General features: G+C 37.7%; 1 protein-coding gene across 1 annotated transcript in view; it reads right to left on the reverse strand.

Moving 5' to 3' along the window:
• The window catches only part of Slc22a3 (solute carrier family 22 member 3), a 99,759-nt gene that overhangs the window by 54,946 nt on the left and 28,090 nt on the right, over positions 1–16,723 (reverse strand). Inside the window, exon 2 of the mRNA XM_063233098.1 lies at positions 981–1,084. Coding sequence (XP_063089168.1) covers positions 981–1,084 — 104 coding nt within the window. The remainder of the gene's footprint in view (positions 1–980; positions 1,085–16,723) is intronic.

Here is a 16,723-nt window from a genome sequence, read left to right on the forward strand (position 1 = left end):
ATTGTCGAATTAATTAATCAATTATTGTTTACAGTTCTCTAAAATGGACCCCTACCATTGTTTGATGAACAGCATGACCACAAAGACCCACCAAGGGCTGGGCTATAGTGACCTGAGCACTGTCTGGCCAGATATGGTCAAAGGTCAAGGATTCCCATTCTGCCTCCTTTTTCAGAGCTATAGAGAATTATTAAATCACTGAAAATGTTTTGTAGTTAGACTTATGATAAAGTAATAGAGTTAAATATGAATATGATGACCAATAACAGTGTCAGAAAGAATAGTCAAATAGCACAATAGTCTTGCTTCTACACTCTCACTGCCATTAGCAAGCCAGTTCCATTTATAAACATAAAATAATATATAAAAGTCTTTTGAGAGTTTTTAGAAAATTTTCTTTGTTTCTTTCTTTTTTTTTTTTTTTTTTTTTTTTTTTTTTTTTTTTGTCTTTTTCCGTTTTTATCGGTACCAGGGATTGAACTCAGGACTGCCTACTTACAAGGCAGGTGCTTATGCTGCTGAGCTAAATCCCCAGCCCCGAAAATTTTTTTTCATGCAGAGTTGTAAATTTGTAGAAAAATATGATAATGATCCTTTTCTTTAAAAGTGAAATAAATTTGGAGTGGGTTGATTTCATTATCATATTAATCAGACCACAACCCTAGAATCGCTGTAACCAGCACAATCTCTGGGCATCCTAACTGTGATATTACTGCCCGTAGATCTGTGCTTTCCCTTGAATACTTTGAAATACACCAGGAATAGCTTTACCCTTCATCTAGGTTAAGGAGCAAAGAGACAAAGTTTGTGAAGGGATGAATTAATTAAACCAAACAAGTATCAGTGACATGACTGGTAGAATAAAATAACTGTTTCCAAATCTAGCAAATCCATTTTTAATATTTAACATAAAAAGTTACTCCTCTCCGTGTGTGTGTGATGCTGTATTGATATAAAATGGTTGTCACATCTGTACTTACCTGTCTGCTGCGTACCCCAGTGTGAATGCCCCAGTCAGGAAGCCTAGGTTCAGGATAGCTTGGGTGAAGTCCAGCATCCATGCATTGACACACACAAGGTCAAACTGGGAAGACAAAGGAAAAATGTCCGTTATCAAATGCTTTTGAAGTACTTTACCTATTATACGGACACTGACCTTTAAACACTTGCTTAAATTTTGGAAATCCATCGCATGCATATTTTACACAGATATAGAACATTTTGTCAGTTTAAATAACTGTAAAAAATGTAATTTCTAGCATACTGTAAATATTGTTTTTTTTGGCACAAGCACTTGCCTAGCAAGTATGAGGTTGTAAGTTCCATCTCCGGTACAAAATACATAACTACATACTGCTGTACACAAGCAAAAAGATCTTTGTTATGCTTATATGACCAAAGTAGCTGCAACTCCGCCCATACTGTCCCTATGCATTTTTTTCCCCTTCTGGGTGACCTAATTGATGTGTTAATCAATGCTCCCCTCTGTAAAGAATTGTAAATCCCTGGGAACCTAACCTAACTGATATGGTAACCATTGTTGCCCTCTACAAATAACAGATGTGGTGTTAAAATAAGCTGACAAAGGATTGTTAATTACTGCTAGACTTCTCTGTCCCCTGCTAAGGGAAACATTTCCTTAGCAGATTTCCTGATCCACACCCATAACCCCTTACTTTGTAAACTGTGATATCTACAAAAAGGCTGAAAGTTTTGAGGGGGACACACAGCTTTTGCAAACTCCAACTGCACTGCGTTGCTGGGCCCATGATAAAATAAATCAGCGCTGCTTTTTAAAAACATGTTTTGCCCCATTTTTGGACTCAAGGTTGGGGACTCTGAGGGGCTCATTTGTGGATTACAAAGCATACATATATGTCTTCAAATAATGTTGTTACATCATTTTAAATCATATCCAGGAGTGTAAAAATACAGAAGCAATTGGACATTTACACATTCATCCTATTAAAATGTTTTCTAACAGTATAAAATTTGACATCAATCTTTTAGTGCTATGAGTGCTTATTTTTACTCCCACATACTTTTATTCTAATTTAATATACTTTATGTAGAAAATATTCTATTGTTTACCATACTTCTGTGTACAATAAGTTATATATTCATTGACATTTAATTTTTTAAATTTTTCAGTGGCAATAAGCCTCTAAATATTAGACTTTTTTGAGTCATAAGTCTTACTGCGTTTAGTTCATAATTGGAAAAAAACATGAGTGTCCTGCATTTTGAGAAATAATTATTATACAAGAATAAAGTTCTGCTGGAAATGCACCTGCCAATTTCTAGAAGGTTAAGAAAGAGAGGGACATAGGAAATAAGTGAGCTGATGATCTGAAAACAAATTTCTTGGAAACATCCAGGCCCTCCAGTCTGTGACTATCTCTGCAGAACTCCTAAGAGTGTTGCCAGCTTGACAACCTCTGCCCTAGATAGCAGCACTGAGAAAATTCATACTGTTGGAATAGACATTGTGAATTGTCTCAAAAATGTATGAGGTGTGATGATAAATTATGATAAATGTTTCAAATTTAAGAATAATTACAGGAATCAGCCATGCTGGGACTTAGGGGACCAACCAAGAAAGCAACCAGCCAGCCTTCCTGCTCAAGCCTCACTTGCACCAGGGTAGAAAAGTCAGCTTCTCCGATAAGCCTAAGGTCTGGGCTGAGAATCAAAGCTCCTGTACTACTTAGCAACCAGACGGCTCTGAGGTCAGTCTGAGTTAATAGCAGCTAAGGTACATAAAGCAACTAAATGCTTGTATTGTTTGACTGATTATGCAGCCTCAGGGCAGCAGCCTGAGCATCTCTCTGGAAGATGACACTATCTGTATAGCAAATATGGGGGATTTCCTTCTGTCTTGTCTTTGAAGTCCAATATTGTTTTCACTGTTTTGCTATGTTCTGATTAATTGTTTTGCTATATTCAATATTCTGTTTTGGTTGGTTTTATAGTGCTTTGGTTTTGGTTTTGGTTTGATTTTTTCTATACCTGATGGAATGGACAACTATTGTGAAGATAATAAGACATACTATGGTAGCTATTATTGTGTTCCTGGTATCCTGCTCTGAAGTTCTGTACCCTTCTCACTGCATTATCTTGACTGGCTTCATTCTGTCTTGTTCTGTTGTATTTCACTATCTTTAAAATAAAAAAAATAATTACAGTAAAAGACACTTTCCATTAATCCCCTTGCTTCAAGCACATATCCCATTGTTCTTGGCACTTCCTGAGGCATTTGAGAGGTCTTCATTCCTGAGTGTCTTTATGAGATTTGATAAAAAATAATAAGTATTGCTCCCAAGTATCATCCAATGAAAAAGCAAGCTCACAGAATCATTATAGTGTGTCCTCAGCTATCTTATTTACGGAATATGGCACTGTGAACCTCCTGGCTCTTCCCCAAAGTCAAAATGACCATGCAAGGTAAAGGTTTTGAATTAATACAGGACGTCAAGGCAGCTGTGACAATGCAATTAAAGACATTGGCAGACAGGACTTTCAGAACTGCTTCACAAAGTGTCATGTACAATGGGATATTGCCAGTGAGAGGAAATATTTTGAGGAAGAGTAATGGTAAAGTGCTTTTTATTACAGTAAGTCTTCAAAAACTTAAACATTAACAATATTGTTTGTTCATACTGTATATATTCCATATACAAACAAATATTTATTCAAAATAGCACAACTTCTGGTCTTGGTTCTATATTTGGTGACATATTGCTTAACATTCTGAAACAAAGCTAGGGCAACAGTAGCTAGCCCACTTAGGAGTGGCTGAAAAATCCATTGCGATTAATGAAGCAATGAGATTGACATACATACATGATACTGGCAGCAGCTAAATTAGAAATGTTATAAGCAGTGAGACAGGGCTAGGTCCTCAAACATACCAATGCAAATACCTTACAACTGTAGGGGAGACAGACACCTCCTGCTGTGGGCCAGAATTCAAGACAAAGGATCAAACACTGATATTCTAATTAGTTCCCTATCACCCTGAGGAAGTCAGGAGTCACTATCCCATCCCCCTAGGGGAAAGGTCACAGCTTTAAGAATGCCCACTTCCTACATGACTTGCTTTCCCATTAATCCCTAATGTAATCTTGTTGGCTAACTATAGTTATGTTCCACCTTATGCACATCTGCTTTGTGAGTTCCCAGTCTTCCCCCACTTCTAACCCATTTCACCACATGGTTTTACTCTATAAAATTCCCTGGAAAAGACAGAGTCTTGGGCAACCACTTGGGACCGCTTCTGTCTTTCTTCAGGCAGAAGCTTCTTTCTCTTAATAAATATATTCTACTCTTAACCTCTGTTGTTCTTAAAATTCATTCTTCAGTTTTAGAGAACATGAAATCGCAGACATACTAAGTTGGGAGTTTCATTCCCCTATATCAATATTAGTAATCTAATTGTGGCAATTTAACAGGGATTTTTGTCAACAGTTTTGTTTCTTCATGGCATGGTTTTAAGTCTGTAAATACTTTTTTTATCTGACATAATTCTTTATTGGAATGAAATATGTAAAGAATGCACCTAGAACAATTGTACATAAAATCTCAGTAAGCAAATAGATTTGATTACCAGAGAAAAGGAAACATTTTACCTTTTCATTGGTACAAAAGCCTATCCAATTGCCTTTATATAACTGTACTTCAAATCATTGGGTTGGCTACATAGGATAGGGTACAAACAGTACTTTTCACAGATGACACAGCAGGGCCTCACAACTCTGCAAGAGTGATCCTTTCCATGATGTTGTTGGTTGCTTTTGAGTTGTATGAATTAAAACCAGACAGCTTTTTAAAATCACAATATGTTCTTCAACGTAAAACTTTTATAAGGTCTTTTCCACTCTCCCATAAATAATAACAAGTTTAATAGTGCATATTTAAATAAAATTAAACAAAATGTTAAAAGTACTGTGATAACATTTTCTAAAGTATCCTGATAATGGAAAAAATAATTAAAATAAATTATGTATAGGCACAAATTCTCCATGACGAACACAATCATTATGTATGGCAAACGTGTGACAATAAAAAAACTAAATAAATTTAAAAAAACAAAATGTACTCTGAAAGATACCTGTCCTAGACACTGCCTGCCCCTCTGTGCTTTCTGCATCTCAGGAAGTGTAAGTCTAGAAACTACATTTCCAAGAATGCTTTGCAAACAAGGATCTGTTTAGGTTTAGAGAATAGTAGGGATGAAGACAGTAGGATGGAGGTGGAGGAGATTCTGCTTCTGTCCCTGATAGAGCTCTGGCTCCAATATTAGAGGTGGTAACAGTGGCTGGTGACCTCAGCAGTCAGTCAGGGCCTGTACCACTGCCTTACTAAGGGATAGACTTCAAGGAGTAGCAGGCTTTAAAATTGGCTGTCCAAACTCAATGTGGTGATGCACGCCTATAATTCCGACCATCTGAGAGGCTGAGGCAGGAGTCTCTCAAGTTCAAGGAGCCCATACAACTTAGCAACTAAATGTGACTCCAATCGCAAAATAAAAAACAAAATATAAAAGAGGGCATAGGATGTAGTTCAGCAATTCACACAAATGCCCTGGATTCATACCCCAGTATGCTGCCCCCCTAAAAAAATAAAGGAAAAGGAAAAAGCAATTTCCATCAGTACATGGGCTGACGAGCAAGATTCTCAAGCTAATGCAAGACCTCTTTTTCCTGGTCCTTTCCTCTCTTGTTCTAGACCTTCCAAAACAACTCAAATACAAATTCTTTTATTAAATCTTTTTTCTGCTTAAAATACTCAGCCAGCTTTCTGTTTTTACGACTAGGCTTTCAAAAGAACCAAATAAATGAACTTAAAAGTATTATATCTTTTTAAAAAATGCACACAGATACATACATGCACACTAATGTCTCCTCTACAGGGAACATTGCAGATGCAAAGACTGAAGAGTGAGGTTTTGATTCTGGTTCCCATAGTCAGGGGAACAGACTCCTGCCTTCTGCTGTCTGTAACTGCAACTGTTTGAGCCTGAGATGTGTTTAAACCAAGGTCAGCAGGCTTGCGGTTTCTCAGAGGTCAGCAGCTTGTAGTCTTTCAGAAGACCTAAATCCATCTTTTGCCAAAGGGAGATCATTGTGGACCATCAAAAATTTACTTAAGTCTGAATTAAAGGCACAAGAGTTTATGTCTTTCTTTTCAGATGATTTATACAGAACAAGTTAGACATCTCCGATTTTTTTCCTTAAAATGCTTTTTAAATGAAAACAAAAAGTGTTTTAAAGCTTTTAATGTTCAATAATCCATGTGTACCTATCCTGTTACTTATTAATCTCCAAAGTCACTTTTGCACAGAGAATAACTCTCCTTGGTATGAGCAGAAAGTCAGTCTGATAAGGCTGAAAGGAATACATTGCTTTGTTTTGCAAGAGCTGCGCACAATTCCAGTCAAATTAGGTACTTCTGAAGGGTTTCTAAACTAGGGCTGTTCTTAATATAACCTAGACATTATGTAAATTTGAGATTCATGATAAAATGCTGGGGCAAGTTATTATTAGACATATGTGAAAGTTCTGAGTTTTAAATTATTCTTAAAAATGAAGTGACAAAATATTTTGTGCAATGCACAAAAGCCAGAGGTAAGAAGTTGGGTAAAAAAATAATGCCAGTAAACAAAGGACTTAGAAACTTAGGAGGGGGCGCTGCCTGCTCTTTAAACCACAGGAATAGCCCCCAGTTGGATTTCCCACAATGCAGCCCTCTAACCAGACTCTCATCTAAGAGATTTGAACTTTAGAAAACAGCACAGCATTTGAATTTATTCATGAGCCAAACAAAATAGTACGTATTCATTATGCATTGTTGTGGGAGAAAGAGAAGTCTCTGAAGTCAAATACAGTGCATATCTGCCTCTTTTTCAACTAAGACTGAGCTGCATTATGGTTTAAATGTGGTTTTCCAAAGATTCATGTGCTAGAAGTTGGTCTTCAGTATGGCAGTGTTAGAACCTGTTCTTCGGGAGGCTGAGGAAGTAGAATCCAAGTTTGAGTCCAGCTTGAGCAACTCAAAATAAAAAATTTTAAAAAGGGTTTGGAATATAGTTCAGTGAAAAGGCCCCAGGTTCAATCTCCAGTAATTTAAATTAAAAAAAAAAAAGAGATAGGAAGTTAATGTTCTCTCAGGACTTCTGTTGGTAGCCCTAGCGTGGATTGGTACAAAATGAATGAGCCTAACCCCAGAGCTTTCCGTCTTGTTATCTGACCTTCTCATACACATGTGACCAAAGTGTTGTCACACTTTGATGCCCACACCAAAGGCTGCCTGATCTCACACATTCAGCCTCCACAACTGTGGGATAAGTAAACCTCATTGCTTTTATAATTGCCCAGCATCAGATATTTTGTTAAAGGAACAGAAAATGAACTAATACAAGTTATAAATAAAAACATTCCTAATCAGCTCTTAGCTCAAAATTAGGAGTCATTAAATTCTTCATTAGTGTTAAAAACATCAGTGACACCTTGATTTGACACTACGGTATGTCCCTGGCTACATTTGGCACTGGCTAAAGAATCATATGTTGACTTCCATAAGCAAGTTTCATTTTAAATCAATAGGAAGGCATCACAAGAGAGCCCAATAATGGATAAAAATTATAAGACTCAAAAATCAAATAATTTAGATGGAGTATCCATGAGGGGAAAGATTGTTATTTTAAATTCTCTTTGTAATTAAAACATTTTAACAAGATCTATTTGCATTACTTGGGTACCTTCATTTAATATCAAAACATAATACTTTCCTTACAGGTATAAAGTCATGATACATGAATCTTGGAAGCAGTTCATATGTCCACCAACAGATGAATGGATACAGAAAATACAGTATTTGTACACATTGGAGTACTACTCTGCCATAAAGAAACATAAATTTGAGTCGTTTGTAGGAAAATGGATGCACCTGGAGACCATAATATTAAGTGAACTAAATCAGACACACAAACTCAAATATCATATGGTTTCATTTATAAGAAAAATCCCAATTATAAATAGCAAAATAAATGATAGATATATAAACTAGGGAACTAGATCTCTCTTAAAGGGGAAGAAAATCAACAGATGGAGGGGGAGGAGAGAAAGGAAAGGGAAAGGAGAAGAACAAAGGAATTAACATGTATTATGTATATGAACTAACTACACACAAGGAACATGAACATCATGTACTGCAAATATGTTTTAAAAAGAAATGAATCTCAGGTATTTCTAGCTAACTCCAGTCTGAAGAATTTGGCATTATACACAAAGGCAAAGAAAGGAACAGTGCTAGGCACATCTGCTTCTGTGAGGAGCTTTTAAAAAGTTTGGGAGCCTCACTCAATCTATGTAAAGCAAACGCAGAGCAGCTGAGATGGAGACTAAGTGTGAGGATGCACAGAAAGAAGTGACTGGTGGGGGCAGAAGCAGTCAGATCATAAGGAAGGTAGGATGTACATAGACTGCAGAAAGAAAAAGGGAACAGAGAGCATCTGAGACAACGAGCCCAGGCAGAGGCAAACATGTGGGTGCCCTGAGGTTCTGCTCCAGCATGTGGAGCTGTGAGGGTCAGTCGTTTAAGCTGAGCAGTCATCTGTCTCCTGCCTTCAGCGTGAAGGGAGTGTGAGTCCAGGGTGAGACATGAATTCCTCTGCCAGGAAACCAGAGACAAGGGAGAGTTAGGGACTGGAAGAGGATGAAGCTCTGCAGGATAGAGGAGGAGTCTGGAAAGTTTCAGAATCAACTGAAACTGAGCATAGCACACAGGGAGATGAAATTAAATCACAAAGATAAAACGAATTCAGAGAATTCACACCATTGCCCAGAAAACACAGTTTACACATTGCTGGCAATTGGTTCCTAAGACTTATGGTAGTCATGATTTAAGGTGTGGTTAAGTAAGCTTCAAATAAGTATCAAAATAGGATAGAAGGGTATCTTACAATACTACGGCTTTTTAACTGAGTTGTGACACTGGACGAAATGAAAAGACTATATTATATCATAGAAGACACATAGATCATCGGCCTCTCCATTCAGGCTGTTTCCTTTCTCTGTAGTGAAGACATGCAGTTACTCATCTCAATATGTTGTAGTTTTTATAAATGACTGAGCCTGGGGAAAGAAAGATGAAAGGCTCCGTGCGTGCAGAGCTCTCTGAGCAGAGGAGTGGAGACACTGGGGTCACACAGCTTGGAGGTTGTGGCTGTGCCACCCCCAACTCTTGATGAGTGTCTTAGTACCAGACATTCTGTGTCCCTATCTAGAACGAGAACAGCTGCACTGATGGTGTCACTGAGATGACATAGATATTATCAATATTACTAATTCTTTTATGGCTGGTCATATAATGTTGAGGAAAATAAATAAATTAATGCTTTTATAAAGTGGGTTTCAAGACTGGCTGCTCATCAGAGATTACTTAAAATAACTGAAAAAAAAACTGGCTCCACTTCAGACCCATTAAATCAGAATCTAGTCTAATTGTAAGTGTTGAATAAAGGTTATCAGTTACTTAGATGTATTCTGGGGATAAGCAATTATAGCTATAATCAGTGATACACTGTGTCAACTTGAGACCTTTAAAGGTTTAAACTCAATAGGGTTCTTACTTTATAAACATCCTCAGCCTGTGCAAAAGGAGGGCATAGAGTTGGTCTGGATACCACACCCAACCTTGGGGAGGGGGTGGTAGCCTCTTACTATATAAGGAAGGAAAAGGGGCTCCCCCTCCCTTTTGCTCTGGCTGCTTTTGCTGTCTTCCACTGCCTTGAACAATTGCCCCTGGGCCATGCCAACCTGCCTTTATGGTCTAAAACTCTCACAAATTGTGAGCTCAATAAATCTTTCCTTCCTTAATTTTGGATGTTGGGTATTTTGTCTTAGCAATAAATGTAACCAAAACAGTAGTATATTGAACTGGGTTGAATAATGTATTTTCCCTCCTCCTAAACTTTCTATTTTTAGAACTTCAAAAGTATACTTCTTTGGAAATAAAGTCTTCACAGGAGTAATTAGTTAAAATGAGGTCATACTGGTTTAGAAGGTGAACCCTAACCATCCAATGACGGTCATCCTTATAAGAAAACAGAAAAAGACACACTGCAGAAGGAAGCATGTAGAGACTGAGGCAGAGATAAGCGTTTGGTGTCTACCAATCAGGACAGAGGCAAAGATTATGGGCAACTACAGAAGCCAAGAGAGAGGAATGGACCAGATGCTCCTAGGGTCTGCAGGGAGAGCAAGGTCCTATGCATGCCTAGAGTTGGCAGTTTTGGTCACAGCAAACCCTATAAGGAAAAACTACCAGAAATCCTAATGCCGTGGGCATCTCCTGATCCCACATGTTATGGTTTAGATCTAAACATCCCCCAAAAGTCTCATGTCTTCAGAGGTAAGACTTTTGAATGGTGATTGGATGAACTATTCTCATGGTTGAACTATTCTCATCAGTAGGTTGATCAACTAATGAGTTCATAGCTGAATGTGCTATTAGGAGGTGGGGACTGGTTGGAAGAGATGGGTCACTGTGGGTATGACCTGGGAGGGTTTACAGTATTCTTGTCTTCAGCTCTTTCCTTCTTTTCCACTTCCTGGCTGCCATGAGACAAGCAGCTCTCCTCCACCATGCAATTTCTGCTTTGGAGTTAGCCAACCATGGACAGAATGGCCCCATTGTATACTATATAGATGACCACAGTTCTAAACCAACTCTTAATTTTGGATATGGCATTATGTGACTTTTTCCACCATTATTAAGCAGACATACTGAAAGTCTTATTCTTAAAAAGGAATGCTAAATGTAGAATTTTGAAGTACAGTCAAATCAGATTAAGCAAATTAATGTACTGGATGCAAAACTTAAATTATAATTTCAATAAAATTTTTCCAGTTGTTTTTTAAACCTCATATTTCAACTTATTCTAAAACAAATGGTAAAAATATTATGTAACGTAATTTAATAATTTATATAGATTAGAAGCTTTTGTAAAACACACATATCTGCTAAAATAAATGTGCTTGAGTACATTCCACAGATATCTATTTATTTTTCCAGGTTTTAAATTTCAATTTTCTAAAAATAAGAAGTCAGAATAACTTACATTAGTCTGAATTAATCATAGTGACAACCTTTTCTTGTACATAATTGATTTTGTGGCCCTTACATAATAATACTCTAGAACAAATCTCTTGAACTAATTAAGAGCTATAAATGCTCTCCCCGCCCCATAAATTAGTAAAGTTTTACTGAAAATATGAAGAAGAATAGCGCCAGGATTTCCAGGAGGCAGCTGACATCCTTAGTGGCTACCACATGGAGCTAATTACAAATTAGCAGAGCACAGGAATTGCTCAGTTGTTTAACAGCTATAGGTCTTAAAATGAATAATTAAAAAGTTTTAAAAGAGTATAAATATGTGAAAATGACTCAGGATTTTGGGACAAAGGATGTTCTGACTAAATGACAGGAAGAATATATATACATTGCCGATGTATTTATTCTTCATATGAGCAGGTTATAAAGAATGAGATGTTGATCAGAAAGGAGAAATACAGGACTTTCTTCTGATACTGATTATAATTTTCCTTGGAGTCTCCTTTGTATCTGAAATCACATAACAGTACAAAACAGAACCAAGAGTTTGTGCATATTAAACAGAACAAAACACATAAGATTGCTCCGTAGCATCATTACAAAAGTTAAAATTGATTCGAGTCACTCAAAGTTTAACTGAGTTTTATGATTCTTTGGTTTGGAAAAAGATACTAAACTGTCAGGAAGGAAGATCAGCACTTCACTCTTGCAAAACTTAGTTCTATCACATGTGATTGGCATTTTGAAAACTGCACTAAAGCTATTTTTGCTGCTATAAACTTTCTTCAAACACAGCAAAGCAATGCTCTATAGCTTTCTAAGTTATAAAACCTCATGGGACATAAAGGAACACCACAAGCTGTCAGATGGCAGGCTGAGTGACAGCGATAATGAAATGGGTAGTGGAAGTGCATTAAAAAGTAAAAACCAAAGTTATAAAAATTCCTCAATAAGTTTATCTTTTTTGAGAAAAATTAAAAATAAAGTATTTTCTCTCTGTCTCCTTCCTCTGCTGCCCTTACAAGAGCATGATGTTGAGTTCTTTGGGGTTACTTCTACAACATCCAGATTCTAATCTCTTAAAAATGTGCCATCTTGAGATATCAAGACTTTCCTTGTTTACATTACTGTTCACCAGACGTTCCCTAAGAAGAATTCTACCATGGAGGATGAGAGCCATCACATCTTATTAGATTTTAGTTTCTGTCTTTCAGAATTACTGGGAGCTCTTTTACCTTACTTGGAAACTATAACTGACAATGATTTTCATCATCTCCTAAAAATACATAGTAATGTGCTCCTTTTAAAGTTTGTCAAGCCCACATTTTCTAATAAGAACATACTCTTATGACAGACAAGCTGAAGAAACACCAACACCAATGCCCTGTCAAACATGACTTTTCAGAATATAAAAATTAAAATCTTTGGCCTTTACCCAGCTTTAGTATTTCCTCAGCTTAACATGCATCTTTTTAAAATTTCTAAAAATGATTGAATTTGATATGAATATTAAAAAGCTGTATTATAATTTTACTCCCACCTTCTAACCCTAAGATTTTCTAGAGTTTTCTCAAGTCAAATTAGAGAAGACTAAACAATCCTGAAGTTCAGTGATTTGCCCTGATATGTTCTGACTCAGTGAACACAGAGGAGCATCAGACACAAACACTGAGGTCATTCATATCACTCAAATGATTGCTGTTAGACTAGAGGACAAAAAAAAGTTTTAGAGGGCAAAGATAACAATAAATAAAAATTAGAAAGACAGAAGCTATTGTTAGTAGTTGACAAATTACCTTAAGATTAAAAACCGTGAATTGATTTAAGCAAACAAAAAGTTTCCAGCCAAGCCTCAGCTTTCTTAAGCAAACTATGTGAAAGCCTCTTTCTGTCTCTGTCTTGTGTTCAGCTTTACTCTGTTTATTGTTCTTTTGGTGGTTTGTCTTTGAGAGCAAGAGTAAGTAGGGCTGGACAGTAACATTGTTTACATAACATTTCCAATTGATTGGAATCAGGCAAAACTTTTACTCTTAGGACAGTTTGTGCCAGGTTTTATGACAAGGGCTTCAGTGGTGTCCCGTTCAGCCTTGGGGCAATGGAATTATTGACTGAGTCCACCTGGAGATCTCGGCTTTGCAAATACTGTCCCGCGATGACTGCAGAGTTTATAATTTGGAATGGAGTGCAGCCCAAATGTCATGAAATTCTGACTGGTTCCACATGTGCAAAGACCTTTTTACTAGAAGTTCACCTCACTCAAAAATGTCTTTCCTCTTAGGATACACAAAGCTGTCCTTGTCCAGATGTGGAGCACATTAGGAGAGATCTGATCTTTCCCACATCAGCTGCCAGCTCTAGTACAAAATTAACTTAATATCCAGTTTTTTGTCTAATTTGTCATGGGACCTTCTATCATAGTACCAATAGTTGTATAGGATCCTACATTAAAAATATTTGCTTCTTAATGCATTTTACACACAAATTGTTTTTATTGTGATGTCTGGTATTAGTAAAACAAGAAAATGTACATGGATTTCATAATGACCCCATGGCGTGTAGCACTCCCTCTCTAAACACATACTAACCCAATGAGAAGGCCTCCACCAGCCAATAGCCTTCAACAGCTGGGCGATTTTAATTCTACACATTCTGTTGAACACACAGGGGATGCTCGGCACTGTGGCAGGCTTCCAGTCTGTAACTGAGTGGATGATATTCACTTTTCTTTGCAATTAATAACCACCCTGCACTCTATTGGGAAGGTTTCCAATTAGTTGTTTCATACATACATTGTCTCATTAAGTCCTTCCAGAACTCTGTGAAGGAGACTATTATCCTCACTGTACAAACAAAGCAACCAAAACAGAGAAATCAGGACACTGGAAGAGATTACATGCCAGTCAGCTAGGAAAAGGACTCTGCACTCAGACCCTTGTGTCCACACCCTTCCACACACAAGTCTTCCCTGACTTTGGGCTGCTGTGACCTGCCCCTGCAGCCAAAAAAGAATGCAGGGTTTTTTTTTTCAAATTGTTGATTTATATATTCTTCATTTAAAGAAGTTTGAGACCATTCTAAAATAATTTTGCTTGGATAAGTATTCAGTGCAGGAAATAGCCACGCTTGTTTCAATATTTTAAAAGCCCTTGTTATTCTTCTTTAAATATATAAGGCTTCACTAAAGTATCCCTTTTTCATATGTGAGCTACTCCCGTCATATTTTTCACCAACTGATTATTGCCTTATGCTTGAACTAAAATTTCCTATAACTGGTAAAATGCAAAAAGTGTTGGCATCCTAACAGTCTGGTTCTTCTTTCCCTGCGTGCATCATTTTGGCAGTTTCACACTAGTTTTAGAACCAACTGGCAAGAGGGGAAATGCAGGCTTTGAGTATAAAAGTTATGTATATTGGCCTTAAAATCGTGCTTACTTTGCATAGAAGAGAAGGTTCTAGAACACAATCATTCTGGTGGTATTTGGTGTAGTTTGGTTTGGTTTTGCATGCAACACTGGGGATTGAACCCAAAGCCTTCACACTGAGCTACATCCTCAGCTTCCCTTTTTAAAAAGTCTTAATTTTGAGACAGTCTTATTAAGTTGCTAAGTTACTTAGGCTGGGTTAGAACTTGTGATCCACAGCCTTCCAGAATTCTGGGATTACAGATGTGTGTCATGATTTCTGGTTCATCTTGACAGTTTATATGTCTTTTTCTCAGCTCAGATTTAGGCTAGAGACCTGACTATTGCCAAGACTGCACACTGATTCTGTTTTGCAGAAAAAAAGGGGGCAGGCACAGTGCACAAAGGTGGGCCCCAGGCACTTGCATTGAGTTAGATCCTCGCTTTCTGTGAGCCTCTCAAACTACTCTCAGGAATTGCAGGTGCTGAAGATGCAGATCTGGTTTGGGGTGACTGTGAGGTCTTCTCTGCAGTGCTTTTCATCTCCCTCTAGGGAAAACAGTGAGAGAGCTTTCTGGAACTCCTCCTTCAGCGATCAGTGTGCACCCACTCAGTTCATCCTTCTGAAGAACACCTAGAAGCAGAGACTCCCGCCTTAGTCTCTACAGTTTCCAAATTAAAAGTAGAAACAGGACAACAGGTTCACTTCTTTCAATAACTTCCTGCTTATACCACAGGTTGGCAGCCATTCTAGGTAGAAGCTGACCAGCTTCCCCGTTTTCCTGCAGCTTCTCTCTCCTGGATCTTCTTCACCACCATCTGCTCTGAAGTAGACAGTTGAGACCCCACAGGTGAGGTCCCTCAAGTAGGGAAGATTTTAGTCTCACAAAATATTGCTACATTGAAGTACTTTCAGGTCTTGCGTTTTGTGTAATGGGAGAGTCCCATCAAGGAAGATGAAGTGAATACAGGTATTCCTGAATAATTTACCAATGTGTCTGCCCTTCTGAACAAGACTGAGTTTCAGATCTATCATCAGTTTTCTGTTGTTTCATCTGGTGTTGTGATTTGTCAAATCAACAATGCTGGGCCACTACATACAACCTTTACTGCCTTGTAAGATAGTCCATTTGGTGCAGCCTATTGAATAAACTGCAAGGTTTTCTTCTGGCTGAAAACTTCAGGTTTTAAAAGTATCTTTTTAAATACATTTTTTTGGCCAAAAAACATACACTCTTCTTCTCTGAATTAAAATTTAGCATGATTGAAGCTGGGTGTGGTGGCTCAAGCCTATAATCCCAGCATTCCGGAAGCTGACGCAGGAGGATCATTGTGAGTTCGAGACCAGCCTAGGCTAGAAAGTGAGCTCAAGGCCAGCCTGAACTACATAGAGAGACGTGGCTCAAAAACACAAAAAATTTAGCATGATTGATTATTAAATTTACTATGTTTTCATGTTTTCTAGTAATTAAAGAAGAAAATAAGTTTCTAAGCAGGAGATATATATTAGTAACTATAAAGCTTTTTGGTCTCTACTGGACTTTAAGTTGTTTTTATAAATTGCATTTTAGTGACTTAACCTAAATTTACTTCACCATCGCCTGAATCTCCAATATTCATGATTACTGGATGGCAACACATTATCAGAGGATTGCGTTACGGATCAAATGAGATACTCTATAATACCCAATGTCCAGGAAGAGCACCTAAGATACCGAAGCAACTGTGAAGAAGATGATGAAGGAGAAGAATAATGGGCTATTAGATTGAGGAAGTGGGGATAGCTTTTCGGCAAAGCTCAAAAGAGCAGAATAATGTCATGTGGCTGTGGTGCTTTTCTTGGAGGAAGCAGAAGCAGAGAAAAAGGACAAACAAGGGAACAGGAAGAAAGTGGTCAAGAAAAGTTCAAGGGCGCAGAGCCTCATCTCGAGGAAGATGGGGGTGAAGATCTGAGGGGGGGGGTTCTGTTGGTACCCTATGTTATCTTTGCCTCATCCTGCCTTGGATTCTGCTCTTGGATCCCTTTCCACTTTAAATTTTTATTTTTATTAGTACATATTTGCAACACCTAATGACTACACTCATTGTGCGGATTTGGTTTCTGTACAGAATCAAGTTCTTTCCTGGATGTGTCCTAGCTGTGGCAAGGAAGTACTCGAGCTGAGGCTGAATCCAACTCCAGAAGAAACACGCAGGCACAAAAAGTC

Source organism: Cavia porcellus, unplaced genomic scaffold (assembly GCF_034190915.1).
Source record: "Cavia porcellus strain 051 isolate PalLab524CR breed Dunkin Hartley unplaced genomic scaffold, mCavPor4.1 scaffold_22, whole genome shotgun sequence".
NCBI classification, from domain to species: domain Eukaryota; kingdom Metazoa; phylum Chordata; class Mammalia; order Rodentia; family Caviidae; genus Cavia; species Cavia porcellus.